Consider the following 16945-nt stretch of genomic DNA (forward strand, 5'->3'; position numbering starts at 1 on the left):
ATTGCATTTTTCACGTTTACACTGTAAAAGAACAAACAAATTATAAACTTAAGCTACTTTGAAGATTTTACTTACATTAAAATTTAGCTAAAAGTCACGATATTTATTTTTTAACCAAAATTGCAACAAATATGCCCAAAATTTTAAGAAAGGGAGAGGGTAATTTATCAATTATTGATAGTTTCTACTAATGTCAATTTTCTCAAACTTTGCCAAATAATAGCACTTTTTGTGAATTTTTCAAAATCACATTTTTGTTTAGTAGGTCACCTAGCTCGATTTTTCACAATTTTGCAAAATGTAACTAGGATTTACAGTTCTGGCGATAAACCATGCTCTCCAGGATTCGTCCCGCGAGGGCGCTCTTCAAATGCTGCTGACCTGCAGTGGCCTTGTCCAGGCCTGGTCATGATTCAAGCCTACCAATAAACTTTAATGACAGGGAAATGACAGAACAAAGCAAAGACCTACAGGTTCTTCTACTTTTTAGAGTCTATATATTAACTTATTGTAGTGACGCTTATCGGTGGGGATTAGGTTAACTTCGCTGCAGGCTAAGTTGTCACACACTACGTGGAGCCAGGAGCCGAGGCCATGAATCGTTTCCCCAATACACGATGACAATCGTAAGGCAAGCCCACAACTGACACAAGTGTCAAGATTTTTGGCTAGTACACTCAAATCGACAATGCGACGGCCATTCTTCCATTCTCCGGTAGGTCTACTAGCGACACTATCATTGGGACTATAATACTCGTCTTTCTCATTGTCCACTACCTTCTCGACCTCGTGTGTAGCGAATCGGACGGACGTCACACTTCTGAATTACGCTGTACAGCTGCAGGCTACAGTCATGTCGCATTTGTTTTCATCTCTTCGCTGAATTCTCGTACCTTCCAGCGTGTTTTGAGGGCACGCTGAACATTTTCTCGTCGCGATTTTTCTCCGCGAGATAGAAATTTTCCTTTACCTGCAGACGACATTTTGTACAACGCAAAAACGTTCGGAACGTCACTATGCGCGCGTGGTTACTATGGATACATTTCTGCATGGAAATCGCCGCAGTACGCTAATATTTTTCCGATCGTACATCCTTAAGCAACACATTAGGAGTAAATGAAGGGTAAATGTCAATGAATATTGATCACTTTTAGTGACTGGTCAAGCAGTTTTAATCTGAGTTTCTTTGTTTCCCAATCATTGGCCAGATTCATTACATTGATCAGTTAAAATGAACAAGATAAATTGAACCATACAAACAGACTTTAAAGGAACACGCGTACCTCCCCCCTCCCCCACCGTACCGAACAAAAGACAATATGCAATTTATTTTATTAAGATAGCGGTAGCCAAAGTATAATTTATTACTATGACTCACGCAGTGATTTCTTTGTGTCAACTAGAGCTTGCTATCACCATCGAACTAAATACGCAACCATGGAAAGAGCGCTTGAAAGATCTAAGAGAACAACGAGAAATGGTGTTAAGGCAACGACCAGATGATCAGGCAACACTCGATGCACTGACACAGGCTATTCAGGAAGTGAACGAAAGTCTCCTGAGGTGCAAACAATCCTTGAAGAGAAAAGCTGATCAGGTGATAGAAGATGAGAGTGAGCAGCTGAAGAGACTCTGCAATGACGCAAATGTCGGAGTGTATCAGGCGAAAAAGGTCGCGAAGGGGTCACTGAGAATGTTACTTAACTTCCTCAGTATTTTAGGTCTTTACAGATTCAAGTCAAGTGTTCAGACTGGAAGATTTGCTGAGTTATACGAACCATGGTTGATAACAGATGAGATGAGAGAGATAGCTGCTAAAGTAAATGTACCCCTGAAACTACAAGTCACATATGACGAGAAGAAATTTGATGAACTTGACGCATTCTTTGTTAAACGTGAGTTTCTGCACATTTGTCTAAGTTTTATTGAGATAAACAGAAAGTCCAGTCACAATTTGCTAATCTTCATTAACATATAATCCAGCATGTTGAAAATATGACCAACCACTTATGACACAATTACATGATTCCACGTTTTTTTCTTCGTACGACAGGGGATGGAAGCATATCTGACTCCATGAGGCATAGTGATGGTGGAAAGGAATTCAGATTTGTAAAACAACCTCAGTCAAGCCTCCTGGTAAGGTATCTTTACATGGCAACACAATAAAACAGAGAACTATATATAATTTTAAGCGATAAAATTAAATAGTGATCGTAATGCAGGCAATATACGTAATGCCTTCAAAATATATGACCAAATGCTAACATTAAACAGTTATTACTAGGAAAAATGAACCATGATAGTTGAGGTGTATGGAGATTCTGACGTTACATTTATTGAAATCTGCTTCTCTTCAGGTGGAACAACAATCTCCACCCTTCAAGAAAGCAAACACTGACACTGAGGAGAAGATTCAACTAGGTAATGTAATTTACGCCACTATGCTACTGCTTTCGCCCTTATCATTGGTGCAGTCTTCTATAAGGTACATTTCACCAAACACAGTTATCTGAATGCACCTTATGAAGTACAGGGTCACCATTTCACTGGTTTTGATAGAGAATTTCACCATAGAAACTGAAAACATCCCGTCAGTATTTGAATGTTTCACATAGCGACCATTTCTGCTAGTTTCAAGTTTCAAAGAATAACAAAATACTGACCCAACCGCAGTATGCAGTAGATGCCACACTACAAAATGCTGCCTCACATTCACTTTATGTCCTGGAATAGAAGTAATTTTAACAACCAAGTGTTTTTTTCATTTCAGTCTATTCCTTCTCAGAATCACTACGTTGCAGTTGTTTACATTCATATAAATATGTTTATATTTTTCATTTGACTGATCATTCAGTGGTTGATTTTCCATTGTGTAATTTTGCAGCCAGGAGATTGGTACTTTTCAAACACGAGCCGCTACTGCAGAGTCAGCGAGTGACAACTCAGTGCTTGCCACGAATTCTTAATATTGGTAACTCGGCAGACATCAAACACATCACTTGTGATGTCATACAAGTACCAGTGGAAATCACAGAAAGGATCTGGCTTATCCTGTCTGCTAAGCAGGAGATACTGTCTTTGTTGGGAATAAGGGCATTCCTGGTCACTGATAGTGAAAATGGTGAACTGACAACAGAAGGTAAAGTGATATCTAAAGGTTTCCACTTTTGTACTTCTTAACCAAGTTATGGATTGGCAGTACAAGAACATGGGAGTTGTCCACAACATGATATGGTGACCTGGGTGACTACTTCCTGAAAAACAAAGGAAGCAATACAGGGAGCTAAATTTTGATGACTTTAAAGTAGCCTTGTCTTGATTTCTTATCAAAGTTAGTTTGAAAGACCATGTTGGCCTACTAGAAAATATAATTGACAGTCCATTTCCATAACTATTCTTCTTTTGTCCGGCCTCTGAAATATATTAAATGTCCAAGTATTTGGCTCATAAATTGCAATATTGGATTTTCATGCTCAGTATACACTTTTTTCACTGATGGTACATTTTTTGAACAAGAGGGATTCTTGTTACAGCTAAGCAGTATTCTGATTACATAATACATCATGATTTTATAATGTAGGTTAACGTTCTGTAAAATCACACCATGAAGGTATAACGTACTACATACTTGTTAAAGAGTGCTATCCCTAGAATACCATTATCTTTCCATTTTAAAGCTTATGTACAGTAGTTAAGATTTTTAATATGAGTACTAGTAGAACATTTGAAAGAATGAGAACAGGATGAAAAAAGTATGGACATAATGTAAGGTATAAATTTTTGAGTTTGTTTTCTCTGAATTTTGATATTTACTCTTCACATAATTAATTATATACAACATAAAATGTTTTACTTCTTCAACAGCCCTAGATGCACAATTTGAAAGTCATGGCACTAAAGTTTCAGCAATAACAACTACACATAGAAGTTTACTTGTTAGAGGCTTATTGCTGTTTGATATCAGTGGCTCAAAAGTTTGTAGCTGTTGTGATTTGTGCTTTCTAGATTTAAAAGAAATATGCACACAGAGAGATACGCAAATGCAAGTGCTGAAAGCTCAGCTAGATAAAGAGAGAGCAGAAAAATATTCATTGGAAGAACAGCATAAGAAAACACTTAAGGAATTAGATAAATCTATTAAGGAAGTGAGGCATCTGAAAGATGATTTAGACTACACTATGAAGGAAAGAAATGAGGAAAAAAAGCAACAGGAACTAGCTAAGCAAGAAGCTGAGGTTTTTAAAACTCAGCTAGAGCAAGTAAAAGAAGGAAAGTCAGTGTCAGATAAACTGAGTCAGGAAAGACTTGAAAAGTTGGGTAAGGTTGAGAAAATAGCATCTGATAAAGTCATTGAAATAGCATCTCTTAAAAAGAAAATACAGAATCTAGAAACAAAACTTGCAGAAAGCAGTGATTTAATGACAAAAATGAAAGCACAACTGTCACAACGCAAAAACAGAACTTGGTGAAAGCAGGCTGTACTGGCTAAGGTACAGGCACAACTTTCAGATGCAGAAAATAAGGCTTTAGAAAGCGACACACTGAGAGATAAATTGGACACAGCCAATAAAGAAGTTGTACAACTGATAGACCAGTTAGAGATAGCTCAACAGGAAAGGGATAAGATAGAAGGGGAGCTTGACAGAGAGAAGAAAGAGAAAAGTCTACCGCAGGCTTCAGGTACAGACGCAAGCAAATTAGAAAGGGGTATGAAAGGTAATAAACACCATGTTAATTTCTGTAACATAAATTTTTCCACTTACCGATTCACAATGCAAAGAACATTTGCATATTTACCTATCATTGTCATAAGAAAGAAAATTTTGAAATATTTGATTTGATGCAGTTATAAGTAATATGAAGCAACAGTATTTCATTTGTAAGCAAATTAGTATTCTAAACCACCAATTCCATAAAATGCTTTCATGTCCGTGCAAACCGACATAATCTACTAAAATTGCTTCAGTATGAGTGAACTGACTTTACAAGTAGTATTCACCAACATACTGATGTCAACAGGTAAATGAAAAGTACAAAAACAAACAACTTTGTTTGATCAAATGAACCATTAAAGTTTGCTTAATGAAGATATATTCTTCGTAAGGTAACTAAAGGAGACATGCAAAATACGCATAAACATGGACAGTGATTAATTCACTAGCTCACATGTATGCATTCATTGCAGAAGAAGTTGATTCTGGTGGCGTGTTCAGCAGACTTAGAAAATTTGTCACTGGAGATTCAGGTAAATATATCATTAATTATTCACTTTCATTTTTCAAGAAACTAATGTTTATGACTTATCAACCTGAAAATACTTTCATTGGCATGTTCTTGAGAATTACAGCGTTTTCTTGACAGTTTAATTGATAGCACATGATAGTAAGGTCACAAGACAATGATTTGTTGGATGTCCTTAAGAAGTGCTGATACCTGGGTCAAAGGATTAAAGGTATCATCAGACAGCACTGTCTCCAGCACAGATAACAAATCGTACCATTGCCGTGCTACTATGTGTTATAAATTGGATCACATGAACCCAGCCCAGTCACAAGCAGACTGTTGCAGCTACGTACCTAAAATTACTTACAAATTATTTCCAAAAACTGAGACAGTATTGCGTGTAGTAAGTCCTTTAAACTCAGGATTTATCAGTCAAAATGCTACAAAAATCGCCTTTTCTCTCATCTTGAAAGATGCTCTTACACAAGTACAAGTTATGCAACATTTATTTAATGTACGGTGGTGTCCTGTGGTAATTATGTAAAAGTTAACAAAATCACAATGTCTGAGCTATGTATCTTGTGAAAGCAGTTGTTCACTTCCAAACAGCAGTGAGGAGTCACATTCTAAACGAATACATAGACTTTCTCGTTGGCAATGTAACAATATTTCAGCATGTTTTATAATCAGTTTTTAACAGCTGTTTTTTTCTTCTCTTACAACTCTGAGCAAGCGTTATCCTCAATTTAATATTTGACAACATGAACTCAGTAAAGTGTAAAATGAAAATCAGATATGAACTGAAAATGCTCATATCGTTCGCCCAGTTAAAGCGATGAAATTCGTTTCTTCGCCTAGATAAAGTTTGTGTGTGCAATGTGTGATTGTGAGCATGCGTGCGTGAGTGCTTCACGAACTCTACAACGTGTGAAGCGGTCTCAGTCAGAAAAATGTAACAACTTAGCCGGCTATTGAACCACTCTTTTTGGAAGTGGAGATTTAGCCGAGTGGTTCTTTCTGTGGCCTCTCCGCTAGGTGACTGATGCCGTATGTTGTGGGTTGGAACCCAATTGAAAACTTGCCGTATGTTTTAGAATAAGTTACAGTTGTCTGTATATTCCAACCTATCTCTGATATCATTTCAATATTTTGAAACTTCTTAACTGTTATAATCAACATCACAAATATTCATCATATATAGCTTCAATTGAAAACTATGTTAAGTACACAAATCTGTAATTAGCTGAATTATCCTAGAATTAACATTTCATGTAGCAAGTTCATTTTCATTTGTCAAGTCATTCAGGTTTTATATGCCAATTATTAACGCCCTTTAAATATGCAAATTACAATTAGTTGACATGAAAATGCAAAATGTTTTCACTACAACAATAACATTGTCCTATCGAAATACATGGTAAGTGTCCTTAACTTTGGCAAAGTCCTTCCAGTTGATTTTCAGTAATTGATATAGGCTATTAACTATGAAAGTTAGAAATTAGCCGATGTGAAAATGCTAAATGTCTTCACTGTTCCATTATTGCATCATTACATACACATTTACACAAGTACATGACCAGCAATCAGATACAATTTGTCAAAATAATAGCTGTTGCAAATATCTTTTAAAATACATGTTTGGCATACAATTTATTTAAAAAGCTACAAAAGTGATAAAACCCTCAAAATCACATTGAAATTCTGTTACTACATCTTTAATACAAAAAAATAATTCTTTTGTTGGATCAACAGCATCAAACACAGAACCAAAGCCCATTGGTACCAAACGTTATATTGGCAAGAAAAAGAAGGTTGATGGGAGACATGGAGGTGAGTGTATCAGTAGAAGTAGTAAAAGTTTGAAAGAGCTTTATTCACTCCATCCAGTGCACATATGACAAAACTGGCAATCTTGATTTTGTTGTCTCTCTCTAGCACTGACAGTAAAACTGTATGAGGATGAAAAATATTATAATTATATTTGATAAGTAATTAAGCTATAAAGCACATCCAGTGACGGTATACCACGAGATTGGACCAGTTGGTGACATATATGAAGTAAACTGGCCATAATCGAGTGACATACCATTCGATGGGTGTGATTTATTGCTATTATATCATTACAGTATTTTGAAATTCTGGCGAATGTAAAAAAAAAGGATTTTTGCCCTTGCCGAGAGCTTGTGCGTGTGCCTGCCGTGGCATATTGGGAATATACCAGGATTCTTTTCACATTTTGAACAATCAGATAACTGAATTTACACCATCAATATACTGTTATGGTATAATTATCATTGTATCATATACCAGTATATTGATGGTGCAAACACAGCGATCTGATTGGTCGAGACACAAAAAGAACCGTGGTATATTGGCAATATACCACGGCTGACATACGCACGAGCTATTAGCTTGAGCGAAAATCTGTTTGTGACGTTCCACGCCAGAATTTCAATATACTGTTATGATATAATAGCAATAAATCACACCCAGCAACGGTATACCACTTGATTATGACCAGTAAACTTCATATACGCACTCGGTACCGCTCGTGCATATATTATTTTGATTTGATCCCAAAAAGAAAGCTGCAAGCAGTGTTGGCGAGGCCCAAGCGGATAACATGGTTGAAAGTTCTTGCACTAATGATATTATGTGCAAAATTCAAGCTTGAAAAAGTAGGATTTTGAACATCATCTCATAGTTACTGTACGTTTCACTGGGAATTGCATGTTTTACACAAAATCCAACAAGGCGGCCAAAGTACTTCACCGATCCAATTGCCTATCAGGACCTTTAAAGTGCTCAAACTAAGAAAGATATGAGTAAAATGTCATTTTATACGGTGTGTTGGTTCTGGAGGGTAGATTTTTAAAGATTAAATTGAGCAATTTGCAAAATCCAACATGGCGGCCAAACCATGCGACCGATTGAAACTTCTTTCGCAAACTTGAAAGAGATCATACGTAAAAGATATGAGTAAAATTTCAGTTCATTTGGTGTGTTGGTTCTGAAGAAGAAGATTTTTAAAGATGAAATTGTGATTTTCACAAAATCAAAGATGGCAGCCAAACCACGTGACCGATCGAAATGCTTTTTGCAAACTTGAAAGAGATCAGCCAAAGGATGAAATGAATGTTATATTTATGTTATATTTATTTATTAAAGTGTCATGTGTGGTCTTAAACAGCTTGGTTGCCACACCCAGCCCCAAGGGCTTACAAGACACTAAAACAGTAAATAAAGTACATAGATATGAATAGCTTGAAATGTAATTTAAGTATAAGAAGCTTCTTGTCTCATCGAAAATGCATGATAGACATAGGGTGCCAATTGGGATGGCATGTCGCTCATTAGAAATTTGAGTTTCTGATGTACATCAAATGAATTAAATACAGAGCACAAGTTTCTGGCTTTAGAGAACAATTGTTTCCTAATAACATTGTAAAGTGTGCAATCAAAAATAAAACGGAGCTCATCTTCTACTACATTTCGACAAAAATCACATAGTCTTTTCCTCATTAGGCACATTCATGTAACGCCCAGTTTCAATTTTTAGAGGTAAGATACCAACTCTCAATTGTGCTAAAAGTGATCTTTTTGATCTAGAAATGGGAAATTGTAAATATTTCTCCATTCCATATTCCGTCTTAAACATCAAATATGTACGCAATTTGGGCTTTTCACTCAGTTGGGATGTCCAGTTACTAATATACAACGTTTTAATGCATCTTTCATGACAGGAATACTACAAACCTCTAAATTACCAAATTTCTCCTGCAAACCAATTTCTGAAAATAAATCAAACATATCTTTAGCCCAGTTTTTATATTTTAAACTGATATCCCAAGTAAAAACTTGCTTAATCATTCTGTTATTAGGCATAACTACTAATCTATTCCAGAGTCTTACCATGTTCAATTTATTCCTCAATAGACAAGGGTCCCAACCCATATCTCCATTTATACCAAGTATAGGGGCAAATTTGTGGACACCAAGAAAATATCTAATCGCTCTGTTTTGAATTGACTCACATTTTGAAGAGAAACGGTAGCCCCAAATTGCAGATTAGTAGTCTAAAATTGGAGTAATACAAGAATGAAATAGAGTTGTAAAAGTGTTATATCTAAAATCCTTAAACATGTGTATCTTAGAAATAACTGATCACAAAGCTTTACCTGCAGCACTTGCTAGGGTTTCAGCAGTCACTTCAAAATTTAAGAACTGATCCAAAACTAAACCCAAATATTTATACTGAGAAACTACGTCAAGATTTGTACCACCAAATTGAAAAATAAAGTCTGTTTTCATTTGTCCCTTATTTCGAAAATTAACAATTTGTGTTTTGGACTTGTTCATCATCATACGCCACCTTTTACACCAATCTTGTAGATGGTCAATCATCTTTTGTAAATTTGTCTCATTTTCAGCAAGCATAACAATATCATTGGCATACAACAGAATATTAATTAATGAGTTACCAACTGGGATACCTAAAGCTAAATCATTAATCTCAATTGCTAAATCATTGATAAAAATAGAAAAAAGTGTTGGGGAAAGTACATCACCTTGTCTGACTCCATAAGTTGTTGCAAACCAAGACGTAAGGTTTCCGTTTACATTAATACATGATAAAGAGTTACAATACATACTTTTAATAGACTCATAGAACCTCCCATTAATATTATTTTGCAACAATTTGTAGAACAGTAAGTCCCTGTCAACCCAATCGAAAGCCTTTTTCATGTCACAAAAACAGAAAAAGTTGGTAGATTTTGAGCTTTTCTATTTCGTATAATAGATGTAAGTACATAAATATGGTCAAGACAAGTTCTTGTTTTTCTGAAACCATTCTGTTCGTCAAGGTATTTCGTTAATCTATTATTTAAAATACCAGAGTAAAGCTTACTAATATTAGACAATAAACTAATCCCCCTGTAATTTAACGGGACACGTGGGTCAGACAGAGAACTTTTTGGGATGGGTTTGATTACTGCCTTTCCCCACTGTGAGGGCACTCTACCAGAAGTAAAACAAAGTTGGAAAAGGTTATGAAGAATCTTAATCGCATGATCATTCTTTAGGGTCTCGTGTGGGATTTTATCTAGACCAACTGCCTTGTTGCATTTAGAGCGATTAACAAGATAGACAACTTCTTGTAAAGAAATATCACTATTCAGATACACATTAAGACTTGCATTATTTGCTAGATACATTTGTTCACACTGAGTTTTAGCACCGATGATTTTTGTATAAAAAGAATCATCGAAAGTCGATTCATTCTCGATATCAGATAAATTATACAATCCCTCAAAATCACTTTTCCATTTATGTAAAACAAAATTAATATCATTAATTATCATACCATTGTCACCATAAACTTCAGAAGGAATGTCCTTCTTACACCTAGGTCCTAACTCCAAATTCTGTTGGATTTGACGCATTTAAATATTCTATATTAGACATCAACTTACGATGATATTCTCTCTTGGCAGTTTGAAAGTTTGATCAAACTTTCTTCATGCTGTCAAAAACTCGTGTTTCAAAACTATACCAACTCTTTTAGAACAATGACTATTCAGAAATTTACGTTCTTTTTCCCTTAAATCTTTCCAAAGACTGGAAAGTTCACTCGACCAGAATGGTTTAGACGTTTTACGTTTTCTAGAACAAGTAGGAAAATCTCGGTAATCAAGTCTCGAGTCCATTTCATGAAAAATACACTGACAGAGAGAATCATACAATTATCAATGACATATTGATTTTGTTGCCTAGCTTGTATAGTATCTACGATTTGAATTATGGCATGCCTACACATATCAGAATCAAGGAAATTAGGTGGGATACTTGAAATATTGTACTTTCTTTGTGTTGCTTCACTAGTGGGACCAGACATATTTGAAGACGCTTTATACATGCAATCCTCGCATGTTGAAACACAATAGAAAGAATGGAATGATCTGGAGCAGCACGATCACTTAAAAGTCCATGCAAATTAAAACAATCAATCAACTGAGATACTGGTAACACTTTGAATTCCTTACAATACTCAATATTGTTGTGCGGTAGAATAAAATAGTCAACTACCGCTTTACCTCTATGAGAAATTGAAGTAAAATTATCATTGGCAGGAGTAATCCTACCATTCACAATACACATTTTGATGTCTTTCAAAAACTCAATAAGGCTTTCTCCATGTTTGTTGATAGTATGGTCCATACAATATCTTTCACCTATATTATCAATATCTGGTACATAATCTAGCAATGAACCAACTCTGCCATTTAGATCACCACAAATAATACATTATCAACATCGGAATTTATATAGAGCTGACAAATAAATGACTAAAAAAAGAAGTTGAATCTCTACCCCAAGTAGAATTCTCGGGTGACAAATAACAAGTAAACACCAAAAAACTATAATCTGTAAACTTGTTGACAAATTTGACACCGAGTATACCATCACGACCTTTGTCAATGATGGACACAGAAAATGAATTGAACAACGAGTTCTTTACAAGTACAACCGACACCACCAGATGCGCGAATGGCATTCTTATGCACAGCTGGTCTATTGAAACCAAACCAGGTGTGCCCATCGATTTCAATGGTTTCATCTCTTTTCAAGTTCAGACAAAAGATATCCGATTTCTGGCATAAAATAATGTTTTCCAGTAGTTCTTTATTCTTTACAGTCCAACCGTTAATGTTCCATTGAGAAATTGAAATCAGTGACCCCGGGGGCTGGTTCACTCCTCATCCATCTTGGTCGCCGTTGGTTTCGCGTTCACGTCGTTGTTCGGGTTCTTCTTTTTTAAGTAAACGCCCACTACCGGTAAATCTATACTGATCACCTCCTGAAATATCTTTTAGTATAGTTTTAAAGTTTAACTCGATTAAACGTTCAGCGTGAGATTTCAAAGAGCGAATGTACACTCGAGAGTAAGGACTCTTAGATCTTAAAGCAGTTTTAGCTCGCAATACCTTGACTTTTGAGTCCACGCTATCAGCTGTACTTTGATAAGACCGGGGCGGTCATCTCGACTCTTCATCCGGCAGGACTTGGTTACCTGAACATCTTGTACCTCTAGACCGCTGCTAATCAGCTCAGACACTTTCACCGATAAAGCATGGTCGTCTGCTGGAAAATTACTGACGATTATAGACCGGTCACAATCAAATACTGACCTGTCATCAGAAACACCAGACAGTCGACATTCCACATGATCAATTCGAGCACGGAGACCGGCAATTTCCAACATTAATTCTTCCCGAATTTCTTTACTGGAGTGTTTTATCTCTGCCAACAATTTTTCTTGGGTACTATCAATGCGGTCAAGCCTGCCATTGAGTCTGCCAATGGCAGCCATGATATCAAGGTTGTCGGCCTCGTCAACATTTGGGTTACTCACTGAACCTTTTCCTGACCGAGTTGAGACACCAGCTTCACCAGACTTATTAGATTGGGTTTTACCTCCAGGCATATCTCTTCACTGCAAAGATACTCTTCCATATAAACGGAAAATATCAAAAAATCGACTCAGCAGCCCGCAGCACATGCAGACACTTGCTATTCATATGTTAAAGGCCTATTCATATGTTAACACTTTACTGAAATGAATATTATTTCAGCTCAAACGGTGTGATGGTTCCGGTGAAGAAGAAGATTTTTGAAGATTAAATTGGTATTTTTCGAAAATCCAATATGGCGGCCATATCACGTGACCGATCCAAAGGTCTTTCTCACACTTGAAAGCGATCACTCTATGGATGACATGAGCAAAATTTAAGCTGAATCGATGTGTTGGTTCTGGAGAAGAAGATTTTTAAAGATTAAAATGGTATTTTTTGAAAATCCAATATGGCGGCCAAGGTCACGTGACTGCATGCAATTTTTTTCATCAATTCTTAAGACCTTACGTCATGCTTGCTATATAAAAAAAAATAAACTGAGAAGACCTCTAGGTCAGCAGGAAAAGCCATTTTTAAGTTTTTAGAAAATCCAATATGGCCAACAGGTCACGTGACCAATCAAAATTTTAAGGATGATATGCTCTAGTACTCATATATATCTTTAACCTGCAAGTTTATGTTCAGCGGTTTCTGAGATCAAGAGCGACACTGAAAAAAGTGACGGAAGAAGAAGAGGAAGAAGAAGAATATTGAACTCCAGCAAAACCAATAGGGGCCCAAGACGGTAGGCTTGGGCCCCTAATTATATTACAATCACAATCAGTGTTACCTTTCTAGTTCTTGGAGGTATCTGTCACATATATATTCCAAGTTGGTGAAATGCCTAATGTCTATCTATGTTCAGTACCAAGTTTTCCAGTGACTGGATTTTTCACATAAAATTAAGGAGCAGGCTCCTGGCTGACACTTTAGTTTCTGCAAATTAACTATTGACTTCATCCCTGTCCTAACTCTCGCCAGGAAATTTCCCTTTCAAATTTTCCAACAATCTATCAATACAATAAACACAAAACACAGCGGCGCATGTAACATGTACAAAACACATTAATGAGAGTGACCGTCCTAATTTCTGATGATAATGTAGTTGTGGATCAGAAGATCTATAACATAGATGAAACAATTTTGATTCAACTGATTTAATTGCCCTTTAGGATTTAGGACAATTAGTTGAATGTATCTAAAATTCAAAATACCTCTGCAATTTTTTCAGCCTGTTCCAGGCAATTGAAAGGTCTGCTTTGACAATGAGTCCAGCACGTGGAGAGATTAATTGTTGTATCACTGCGCTGCACTGTGTTCAGAATTTTATTTACTCTCCTCCATTCAGTCTGCAGTTATGTTTTGTTTGATAGCTCATCTTTCCCACTCAACACCTTCCCATACTGTGCTCTGCTTCTTTTTGTTGTGGAGGATGCAGCAGTGCTCTTTATCTTAGGGTGAGGGTATATGTCATATGGAATTGCTGGTTGTAGAGAAATAAAAAAATAAAGAAATCACACGTACCCCTGACCTAACATTTCTGACACCCCACACAGTACAGATTTCAATGCAAATAAATTGACAATGTAAGAACAAACGTTACACACAATGTCACTATATTAATATAGAATTTATAAATTACTGCCAATGATACATAAAGATCATACTTACATCGGGCCTCCCTTTGTTTTAAACCCCCAATAGCTGTGAATATGTAATTAAACAATCTCAAAATATCCTCAGTTTTCCAAGTTTTCTTTGAATAAGACCCATTAGAGACTGAAAAAGCATATTACACTATCATGAGTGTCGAGGGTGGCATGTAAATTCATACGTTTTAACATCAGTTTAGATTTCCTGCAATTTTCAAAAACTAATAATATGACAGATTACAACAACAAAATGTTGGCCATCATATGTTGTGTATTCAAGTAAATGGCATCATGCTTGTTCATTGTATGATCACAATATGAATCTGCAGGAAATACCTGTACTGTTTTTTTGTACTTTTCCGTGAGGGTGCCATTTTATGAGGGTGGCACCCGTTTATTAATATTTAACCTGTTATTAAAGTGTAGGCATGGTCCTAATCAGCCAGCAGTGATACCTTTTTTCATTTACATGAACCAACTTTGGTTTGAAAATAAAATCATGAAAATAATGCATAATTCGCAGCTATTGGGGCTTTAAATGGCACAGGTGCTCCTAATCCTGCTGTCATCTGTCAGGTCCAACATTCTTTTCACACACTTTGTTGTCAGATCGTCAAAGCCTTGGGTCTGTTCAATATGTGACAAGCAATATTAGAACAGCTTTAGGTGGAAATGGTTATCTCCCTACAATTGCAGTTGAATTTTCTGTTGGCCTTTCTTCTGGTAGTTGCAGTGATGGTAGGCATGCATAATCGTGTTCTACACATATTGGTATGGGGTAGACTGAATGTGACAATGCTTAACATGGTTCTTCAACTCACTAAGTTGAACAACTACTGTGCACCCTTTCCATGCGAAGTCACATGATATTTTTAAATCACTCAGTAAATTCATGAGGTGTACTGGAATAGTCAAGATATACTTGCCGCTGAGGTGTTTAGCCTGCAGATGGGACATGTTGGAGAGCTTTGTACCTAATGTGAAATGCATGAAGCAAAAGCATGTGATAGCCCTCACAGATAAGCTGTTCAGGTTCATTGCAAACTTCCTTGCATACAAGGCACTCTAAATGCGATGTATTTAATTTTAGGAAAATCTCTCCATGGGGAGCAAAGGTTTTCAATGATTTCACAGCGTTCATTTGGATTTTCCTCTCTGAACTATATTCCTGTCTACAGATTGGTTGATAGCAGAGATATTTGCAATACACCATTTTCAGCAGCCTTGGGCAAGCAGTACATGGCAATCTTTGTTTACTAGGCTTTCTTCCTCTCTTACTGTACCTAACACACACTCTACACTCATCTGTTCTTGGATGTTTGCACCACTCCGCAAGTCCTAACTTTGAGCTACATGTCTTTCCAGACAAAGTTGCCGCCTTCAAACGTCCTAGTGTCTTTCTACATTTGTGACAGAAGTTAGTTGGGTAGATGTCACTGCTACCTAGATCGTCAGTTCCAAAGTAAACAAGAAAATCCCTGTGAAAATCGGCACATTTAGAGATGTGAGACAATCCTCCAGATTAGCTAATTTCATCTCCATAAAAGACAGCTATTCAAAACTTAGCATTAATAACATACTTATGTGTAAACAATCGATTGTTGCCATGGAGTAACCAGGGCCGAGAAAGACTGACTGCGGTCGGATGCAAACACCGTTTGAACTTTCACTCAATGAACAAACGTCACAGTAAAATTATGTTGGATATCAGGAAAATTGCTTTTAATGATAAAATGTCACCTCAAACTACATACCATTGACCAAAAATATCTCATTACATCCGGGTCCTGATTTTTTATTTCGCTTGTGGAAACTGTTGAAAATTTAAAACGATAGTTCAGAAACACAGACATTTGGCGATTAAACCTTTGCATGTTGAAGTGCACAATAGTTTACAAATTCAAGACGATCATCTTCGTCTTCAGCTCTACTTCCATATTTTGTAGAACACGGAAATACTACAGCCATTCCGGAACAATCTGAAATGACAGATACAATACTACCGTTCAGTGTTTCTGATTATTGCATTAGTGTATGAGATCTGTAGTACGTCAGTTTGTTTTCTTTACTGCAATCAATATGACGCAACATCCTGATAACAAATGTTCTAAAAGCCATGATATAAATAGTTCCGGTGTACTACAGTCACTGCACAGGTTGAATTTTTGTTCTTTATATGAAGCGCTGGAGGCATACCTGATATGGCCACATACTTTATGTATAGAGTTTAGTCACTTTTTGTGTAAAATTTGAATTCAAATGTACTCAGTCTGTTTAATCATAAGTTTATTTTGAAAAAAATTGTGAGTTTTGTCCACATCACGATGTTTCTGTTCGTCCCTGATGCTGTGCATGACTCAAACAATACCTTCCATACCTTCCATGTAATTTCACTCAGACATTAAAACTTGTACCTTTTGAATATCCTTGTGTCACCTGCATAATAATGTGTATGGAAATTTGAAGATGAACAGATACATATCACCTTGGTTACTCACCATAGAAACAGGAATGGATCTTGTCCTTCCTGGATAGCTTTCACCCTTCAGTCATAATGGTTTGTCCCAATCCATTGTTTTCTGTGGCAATTATAGCTGGACCTGCCCACAGGAA

At 36.4% G+C, this 16945-nt stretch overlaps 2 protein-coding genes across 2 annotated transcripts in view; both read left to right on the plus strand.

The window, feature by feature from the left end:
• The first annotated feature begins 1477 nt into the window (after positions 1-1477).
• Positions 1478-4472, plus strand: LOC139125216 (chromosome partition protein Smc-like). Its single transcript, XM_070691315.1, has 5 exons — positions 1478-1895; positions 2054-2139; positions 2361-2424; positions 2888-3142; positions 4009-4472. The coding sequence occupies exons 1-5, from the start codon at positions 1478-1480 to the stop codon at positions 4470-4472; spliced, it is 1287 nt and encodes a 428-aa protein (XP_070547416.1).
• The window catches only part of LOC139125217 (tripartite motif-containing protein 2-like), a 127980-nt gene continuing 115370 nt past the window's right edge, over positions 4336-16945 (plus strand). The window contains exons 1-3 of the mRNA XM_070691316.1: positions 4336-4719; positions 5189-5248; positions 6979-7056. Coding sequence (XP_070547417.1) covers positions 4713-4719; positions 5189-5248; positions 6979-7056 — 145 coding nt within the window. The 5' untranslated portion in view covers positions 4336-4712. The remainder of the gene's footprint in view (positions 4720-5188; positions 5249-6978; positions 7057-16945) is intronic.

Source organism: Ptychodera flava, assembly GCF_041260155.1.
Source record: "Ptychodera flava strain L36383 chromosome 3 unlocalized genomic scaffold, AS_Pfla_20210202 Scaffold_25__1_contigs__length_14229661_pilon, whole genome shotgun sequence".
Taxonomy (NCBI): Eukaryota; Metazoa; Hemichordata; class Enteropneusta; family Ptychoderidae; genus Ptychodera; species Ptychodera flava.